This window comes from Phascolarctos cinereus, unplaced genomic scaffold, assembly GCF_003287225.1.
Source record: "Phascolarctos cinereus isolate Bilbo 61053 unplaced genomic scaffold, phaCin_HiC Scaffold_4;HRSCAF=312, whole genome shotgun sequence".
NCBI lineage: Eukaryota > Metazoa > Chordata > Mammalia > Diprotodontia > Phascolarctidae > Phascolarctos > Phascolarctos cinereus.
The window spans coordinates 278,368,297-278,377,328 of NW_027555847.1; the positions used below are offsets into that span (position 1 = coordinate 278,368,297).

The 9,032-nt window shown below is 41.7% G+C and overlaps 1 protein-coding gene across 2 annotated transcripts in view; it reads right to left on the reverse strand.

Annotated features, from left to right (window-relative positions):
• EFNA5 (ephrin A5) overlaps positions 1-4,906 on the reverse strand; it is a 339,036-nt gene extending 334,130 nt beyond the window's left edge. The window contains exon 1 of one of the 2 annotated variants that reach the window (XM_020968835.2): positions 1,888-4,906. In XM_020968835.2, coding sequence (XP_020824494.1) covers positions 1,888-2,012 — 125 coding nt within the window. In that variant the 5' untranslated portion in view covers positions 2,013-4,906. The remainder of the gene's footprint in view (positions 1-1,887) is intronic. The other variant, XM_020968834.2, reaches the window with a different exon arrangement.
• Between the last annotated feature and the right edge of the window lie 4,126 nt (positions 4,907-9,032).

Genomic DNA, 9,032 nt, shown 5'->3' on the forward strand with positions numbered 1-9,032 from the left:
AACATAATGAGCCTTGCTTTTAACACCATCACAACTGGAGCGTTTGCTCCATTTGTCTTGTCAGGTTTAATAAAAGGCACCTCCTCTGGTAGAATGGCTTCTCTTTCTCTTTTTCTAATAGTGCTAAGTGCCATGTCAGAAATGAAATAGATTGCCCTGTCCCACCAGATAGAGAGATAGAGACATGTGTATCTTATTTTGGGTATACACTCACACTTAATGCTTTAGAAATGTTTTTTGGCACTTCACCCTGTGTTGTGCATTTATCACTAACAATTCTATTTTGTCTGTATGCTTGGTGGAGACTATTTTTCCCAGTTTGAGTGGAAGGGTAAATCATCTTTCTCCACCAAAGGACCAATTCTCCCATCTTCAGCCAGGACACAGGTGACCCGCCAGGATAGAAATATGCGCCTTCTTTACTGGGCAGCCTTGGCTTCAGCAGGGATTCCCTCTTTTCCCGGGACAATGGAGCGGGCGGAGGGCCCGGCAAACCGGTTGAGGAGAGGCGGGGATCGCTACTTGTACCTCCCTCTCCTGAAGCGAGCGCTTTAGAGCTCGCGGCGACCACATGGTTCTCCAGGACCACGGCACTTGGCGCGGCTTTCGCGAGAAACCACGCGCTCCGTGCGAACTCTCTATTTCCCACCCGTTCTGTTCAATTTTTATCTTCATTGAATGGCAGTCCAGTGACCTTATGAGTTTCCGATTAATAAAGAAATCAGCCCTAGGGGTCGAGCAAAAGCGAGTGGGATGAAGAGTGGACGGATAATAAAATGGGAGCTCAGCTGGAAGGGATACAAGGCAGATCTGGTCAATTTGGGTCCACTGTGAGTGGGGACTCCAGGGAGCCCCTGGGGAAGGCCTAGATGTAATGCCAAAGCACCCCGAGACTCCCCTGGTTCATCAAACTGAGGATGACTAAGTGACTGGACTAGACTCAATCAGGTCACTCAAAAAGCTGCGGCTGGACCGAACAGTCCTGCCTCGCCCTTCAGATTTCTCATTTCTCTGATTTTTTTCGGGGGGGGGTATCAAAATGTTTATCAATACATGTCTCGGAGAACTGGGGAAAAGATCTACCAAGATAATTAACACGCTTGGCATACATGACGTAATCTCTATATTAGAGCAAACTTTTTGGCATCATAAAAAGGACTGGGGGGGGGAAGGGGAGAGAGAACAGGGAGACATCTCCACAACTGCCAACTCAAAGGAACCAGACTGATGGATAGGCTATTGTATTTCCTCTCAGTTAACGAGTTAACTGAAAACTAAAAGCTTCCGCTTCCCAACTCTCTCCTTCCCCTGCCAGTGCGCTCAGAGCGCACCGAAAAAGTTTGGGGCTCAGCCAGAGGAGAGGGGATTGACTAACTCGCAGTGCATAAGTGAAACTATTTTTCACAAAAAGAAAAGAAAGAAAATTGGGGTTGGGGGAAAGGAGAGCACGGCTCTGAAACTATACATTCTGTTCTGGTGGGATGTGGCTCGCTTATCACGAACAGAATCGAGGAAGGAAAGAGAACTTCCGCCTGCCTCTCACTCCTTCCAAGGTCTCACCCTCCGCGTCCTAGAGGAGTGAAGGAGGGAAGGTTCATTAAGTTCCAGGTGAACCTGGTCTCCGCCTGGCTTCTCCAGGGACACTTAACAAAGAAACAAGTTGAAGCCTCCTTCCCTATTAATTCGGCCAGGATTCCTATTCCCAGTTATAAAAGCAAAGAGTCCTTCGGGCTCCCGAGATGTCGGCGCCTCAGGCGTTTCTTCACTCCCACCAATTCCTTTCCTCCTCCTCCTTCAAATATCTACGCCTGTCCTGTCGCCTACCGGGGCGGCCTAGAGAGGCGAGGACCCCGGATCACGTCCCTCTTACCACCACCACCCTCTTACCTGGGGTTGCTGCTGTTCCAGTAGACAGCGTAGCGATCAGCGACAGCTTTGGAACCAGGATCTTGGCTGAACACAGACATCCAGAGCACCAGAAACACCAGCATCAACATCTCCACGTGCAACATCACTCCCGTCCAGCAGTGAAAAACACAAACACAGGAGGGAGCAGGGGGGAGGGGAGAGGGAGGTAGGAAGGGGAAAAAATGAGGGGAATAAGGAAAAGAAGAGTCTGCTGAACAGAACGTAGGGGATGAGGGAATGAGACGTAAACGGAGTAAAGAGAAAAATCACAGAATTTTTTTTGAAGCAAGAGAGCTCTCCCACCCCCCGGAGGGGGGGAGGGAGCGGGGAGTTTAAGAAAGAAATAAAGAAAATAAAAGAGGGAGAAGAGACGCGTGTGTATTTCGTGGTTGGGAGGGGGAGAGAGGGAGGATGCCAAGTCTGTTTCTTAAGAAGTGGGAGGAGGCTGGTCACCCCGGGAGGGGGAGGTGGGAGCCGAACCGGGCTGTGGCTGCGGCGGCGGCACAACGAGGAGGTGGCGGCGGCGCTCCGCGCACATTCACCGGGAGTTCAGTGCAGCAGCCACAGCGAGACATACACCAACCCACCCACCCCGGCTCAGACTGTGCACCTCCAGCTGAGGGTGGTAGAGGAAGCTGACGGGTGGTGGCTCTTCTCCGGCACTGTTCTCTCGCTCTGCCTTGTTTTGTTCAAAGTTATTTCGGTAGTTGATTAAAAAAGAAACTACGGAAGGAAAGTTGTTGGTTTGGAGTATATGCGTTTCTTTTCTGAAAATAAAATGCTCCCCTCACCACCACCCTTTCGCCTTTGCTGTACCAAACCCGTGGAAGTCTTTGAGGAAGTAGATGCTGCGGTTCGAGGAGTCTGTGAGGAGCAAAGATGGGTGGGGAAGCAAAACTGCTGAATTAAATCTCACTCTGCCAAGGTCCTGGAAATGGTTAAAAAGTAGTTGGGTTGAAGAAGAATGGCAGTGCCATCCAAACCTTTAAGAAAGTTTGGTCCTTTCCTTTATTCGACAAAAATGCTAGATAGAGTTTGGCTGCGGTAACTGAGATGAAACGGTGGCTCTGCAGCAGCAGCAGCAGCAGCAGCAGCAGCCAAGAGGAGGAGGAGGAAGAGGAAGAGGAGACACCCGGTGTGTTGGAGGAGACTTGATACGGATTTTTTTTTTCGTATTCTTTTCTTTGCTGGGCTGTGGGTGCATCAAAGAGCGTAAGAAACAGCAGATGTAAAAATCAGCCAATCCAAGCAGCGCTATGATGCCAAATCAAGTCGACACAAATAAAACTGTTTTGCTGAAGGGTGAAAAAAAATGATAATTTTAAATGAATCCGACGAACTCTGGAAAAAGCTGGTGTCAGTCGCCTTGTCCGCACAAGGACTGAGATTGAGACAGAGGCATAAACTGAGATCCAAACATCTCCGGAGCAAGCTGTCAAAGTGTCTGGCTAAAACGAGTCCAATCCCAGGAACATTAACTTGGAGAAATGCATAAATCAATTTCAAATCAGAAAAAAAGAACAAAAAGAGAGAGAGAAACCTCACCGATGACTACATCAGAAAATCTTTTTCTTCTTAGGCAGCTGCTCCCTTTTCCTTTCTGGAGAAAAAAAAAGCAGCAACACTGCTACTCCTCCCCCCCCCCCAAAAAAAACGTACCCTGCAAAAACAATGAATAAACTTCAATGCAGCGGCAACCAGTGAAGGATTTCAAGGACTGGCGAGGGGGGCAAAAGTCAGTTTTGAAAAAAAAAAAGGGGGGGTGCTTTATAGGAGGAAAAAAAATCTTTAACAGTCACGCCCCCTTCGCAATGACCTGTGTGTAAATCCGACTTCAGCATCAACCTAGGACAATCCAAAAGCTGGGCGCCCTCTGTGCAATGAACACATGCGAGTACGTATGCAGCATATATATTTTATATCCATGCATATGTCTGCATGTGTAAGCGATCTGGAAGCTGGTTGGCGTGTGTGCGTGTATGTTTTCGGAATATGTGCACAGAGGAGGTGCAGCCAGCAAGCTCAGAGCCCAGGCGCTGCTGGTTGATCATGTGGTTTTTTTTTTTCCATGCAGTTTACTTGGGAAAGGGGGATTTGCAGGAGCAGCCAGTCAGTGAGCAGCCTGCTGTTTGCTTACAGATTGCTTTTTTTCCCTCTCTTTTCTCCAACCCGATTGGTTTGCAACAGGAGAAAGAGGCGTTTTCCTAATCTCTTCCCTTCCCCCCTCCAAAAAATACCGGCCCCACCTTCCTGCAACCTGACTAATTGAATTACTGGGAGATCCGAGTGGCCTGTATCCACTACGGGAGCCTGGCTGCTGAGAGTAACCCTTTGGATGCTGCATTCCGGTTAGAATGTTCGGAAGGATTCGACACCTTTTATTTCAGAGCAACCGGGGGGAGGGGAAGGAGAGGGAGAACTGGGTGGTTATTGGAGAGGGTGTCATTCTAAGAGTGGATTCTCATCCCTTTATCAGAGGACAAAGTGTGTTTCCTGTTCTCCGTCAGGGACACAATCTCTGCTGATTGGGGCGTAGCAAAAACAACTGTATTTTAATTATAAAATACGGTCCTTTAATCTTAAGATTTAATATATCCTAGTGTTTGCTTGTCTGAAAAACCAGATATTCACTGGTAAGAAGTAAATGACTAATGTCATTTACTTCTTACCAGTGATTTAAAAGTTAATAAACGGGGAGACATTTTTTTAAATTGGTTTTAAATGCTGCTCTGAAAACACGTATTCAAAAAAATAAATTCTGAGAAATCACAGTTGAAAATTATTACAATTCAGTGCAAACCCGCAGCCGAGAGGACATTAATGCGGCAAGTGATCCGATTAGAAATACTTTACACCCAGTACGTTTCAGCTAAGAGAATGTATTCATACCCCTCTCGGCAACTGCTCCGCTCTCTTCAATTCCACTTCCCTAAAGGCGAAAATGTCATTAACACTTACAGGGTTGGGGGGGGTGCAGAAAGAAAGGAGGGAATGAGTGAGCGAAGAAAAGGTTTCCTTTATTAAGAATATAGCCCCTCTTCTTCGACTTCATGGACATTTGCATTTGTCTAACTACTGAAACATAGTAACCTGGCAGCAAAGTTTGCGCAAATCACCTAAAGTGCCTCTGGGTTTTCACCTGAGGACGTCAAGGGACATCTGCGTCTGCTGTCCAGAGGGAGGGTCTGCAGCACAGAGACTGCTGCAATTTTGCAGCTTGTTCCCTAGTGCCACGCTGGGACCACTGGAGACTACCGCTCTCGAGGTGTTGCAGTCTCAGGCCTCCCTTTGTATTTTTTCTCTTATTCTCACAAGAGTTTTCCGTCTCAGTCGGAACGTCTGGACCGAAGAAAAAAGAGAGCAAATTAGATTTTGTCCCTAAAGCCTGCCACCTCTGCCTTGTACATGCTAGTCCAATAGAACACATTAGCTTTTTCTCTCACATCCTTTCTTCCTGTTTCCCTCGACCTAGCTCAGGATTTCTGAGGCTTTGAGTTGTTTGAAAGCGCCCAGACTCCCTCCAGTGGTAGATTTTTATTACACACTCTTTAAGTGTGTTTCTGGAAGTACAAGCAATAGAAAGGACTTAATAGATTGATATTCACCTAGATTTTTTAAAAAAGGAAAAACTCCAGTAGGAATGGTGCTAGCTTAGAGTTTCATCTCATGTATGCTTTGTATTTTTTCCCACAATGTTACTGAAAAAAATGCCTCAATTAGGAAGATTAAATTACTTGAAGATAATATACAAAGAAGTTGTCTAGCTAACTCATTCTTCGAAAATTTGTGATTGGGTCTAGATTTTAATCTATGAAATTCTGGGACTTCAAATAAAAATATTCAGCAGTCACCAAAGAAATCTAACACCCACCTTTTTCTAGAAATTTTAAAGATATTACCTAAAACAGAAGAAAAGAACTTGAACAGTAAGCTCCAAAGAATAAGTATTTTCTCCATATAATGCTTCGTTGGAAACAATATTTACTAAGTTTTCCTTATTTTATGTAATCTAGGCTGAACCTGGGTTTTGGTTTTTTTTTCCTCTTAAAAAATTTCCAAGGTTAGCTTCCCCTCAACTTCCTTGGAATAGTAACAGTAGACACTTGGATGACTGAATCAGCATTAAAAGAAATCTGGACCATATCAAGGGATACATATATCTTTAGGAAGAGAGCAGCTACTGCCTTTAATAAATCTTTTATGGAAAAGTGCTAATACATTTGTGGGTGGAACTTTTCTCAAAACAGGTGCTGTATTTTATATATATATATATATATATATATATATATATATATATACACATATATATATATATATATCTATCTGTGGTGTAACTACTTACCTAAGTTGTTAAAAATTAAAAATTAAAAAAATGAATTATACTCATTTACTTGTTGCTTGAAATAAATGCTACATATAAATGAGAAAACTAGATGCAAAAAAAGTGCTTGTAGATTTCAAAATATTTAACATCTTCCTATTTTGGTTAATTATATGATTGTTCACAGGACTTTAACCAAATTATCAAATTATTCTTCCTTTTAAATATTGAGAGTATGAGAAAAAGAAAAATATTGAAATTTACAACTTAGACCTAATTCAAACAGGCACATGAAATGCCTATAAATGAATACTCCCATGCTCCTTTCATTGCTTATATAATTAAGAACAACTATTTATTTTGAAGTTATAACTGTTTAAAGTTTATTACTTTTTCATTTTATTCTGAACTTAAGAAATAAAACAAGCATTTCCATAACAGCAGAATAGGAAGGGGGGGAAGATGATTGCACATGAAATTGAAAATCTACTATGTACAACTTGCTATTCCCTTTAAATATACAACAGTTATCATGTAATTTGTTTTCTTTTTTTTCTTCCTCCCCCCGACCCCAGAAGGCTAACATTAGACTCACACACACACACACACACACACACACACACAACACACACACACACACACACACATACAATCATTCTATACATGTTTCTATTAGTTCTTTTTCTGGATGCAAATAGCATTTTTCTTCAAAGGTCCTTTGTAGTTAATCTGGGTACTTATAATAGTCAAAATGATTTAGTCACTCAAAGTTCTTCTTAAAACAATATTGCTATTACTATACAGAACATTCTTTGTATTACTTTTTTTAAATAGCATTTTCCCCCAGTTACAGGTCAAGAAAATTTTTAGCATTTGTTTTTACAAGAGTTTGAATTCCAAATTTTTCTCCCTCCTTCCCCTCCCCTCTTCTGAAAATGGTAAGCAGTTTGATATAGTTTATACATGTGCTATCCTGTAAAAATATTTCCATATTAGTCACAGTTGTGAAAGAAGAAACAGATCAAAAGGGAAAAAAACACAAGAAAGAATAAAGTAAGTGAAAAAAATGCTTTGATCTGCATTCAGAGTCCACCAGTTCTTTTTCTGGATATGGATAGCATTTTGAGTCCTTTGTACTTGTCTTGGATCATTGTGTTGCTGAGAAAAGCTGAATCGTTCATAGCCGATCATCACACGATATTGCTGATACTATATAAAATGTTTTCCTGGTTCTGCTCATTTCACTTTGCATCAGTTCATACCCATCTTTACAGGTTTTTCTGAAATCTGCCTGTTCATCATTTCTTATTGCACGATAGCATTCCATTACATTCATATATCGCAGCTTATTCAGCCATTCCCCAATTCATAGGCATTCCCTCAGTTTCCAAAGTAAATATTTTTGCACATGTAGGTCCTTTTTCCTTTTTTATGATCTCTTTAGGAAACAGACCTAGTAGTGGTATTGTTGGATCAAAGAGTATGCACAGTTTGGTTGCCCTTTGGGTATAGTTCCAAATTGTTTTCCAGAATTGTTGCATCAGTTCACAACTCCACCAATAATGCATTCATGTCCCAATTTTCCCATATATTCTCCAGCATTTATCATATTCCTTTTCTTTCATATTAACCACTCTGATAGATGTGAGGTGGTACCTCAGACTTGTTTTAATCTGCATTTCTCTAATCAAATGTGATTTAGAGCACTTCTTCGTATGCCTGTAGAAAGCTTTTATTTCTTCATTTGAAAACTGCCTGTTCATATTCTTTGACCATTTCTCAATTGGAGAATGTTTTGCATTCTTGTAAATTTGATTAAGTTTTCTATACACATTTGAGAATTGAGGCCTTTGTCACAGATACTTGCTATAAAGTTGTTTCCCATCTTTCTGCTTTCCTTCTAATCTTGGTTGTGTTGGTTTTGTTTGTGCAAAAGCCTTTTAATTTAATATAATCAAAATTATCTGTTTTATATTTTGTAATGCTTTCTATCTCTTGTTTGGTCATGAATTCTTCCCTAACCTTGGATCTGACAGGTTCTACCTTTCTTTGTTTCTCTATTCTTTGCTCTTCTAATTTGCTTATGGTGTCACCCTTTATGTTTGAATCATGCCAAATGTCTGTCATATCTAAATTTTCTAATATTCTATTTACCTCCTTAGTTTCTTTCTTGTTTATTTTTTGTTGAATTTATTGAGTTCTGAGAGGGGACAGTTAAAGTCCCTTGACTAGTATAGTTTTGCTGTCTATTTCTTCCTGTAAACTCACTTCTTTAAAAATTTGGATGCTGTACCACTTGGGGCATATATGTTTAGAAATGATATTGCTTTAGTATTGATATTGCCTATGGTACCTTCAGCAAGATATAGTTTCCTTCCTTATCTCTTTTAGTTAGATCTATTTTTGCTTTTACTTTGTCTGAGATCAGGAATTGCTACCCCACCTTTTTTCTTTACTTCAGGTGAAGCATAACAGATTCTGCTCCAGCCTCTTGCTTTTACTGTATGTCTGTCTCTCTGCTTCAAGTGGGTTTGTTGTAAACAACATATTGTAGGATTTTAGTTTTTGATCCTATTTGTTATCAGGTTCCATTCTGTGGGAGAGTTCATTCCACCCACATCACAGTTATGATTACTACCTTTGTATTTTCCTCCATTCTATTCTTCCTCCTGTCAGTCTTCTCTCTCCTTTCATCTTTTCCGTCCTCACCAGTGTTTTGCTTCTGTCTACCACCTCCACTGAGCTGCCCTCCCTTCTGTCAGTCCTCATGCCTGATTTGTTTGATCTCCTCCCCTCCTACTTT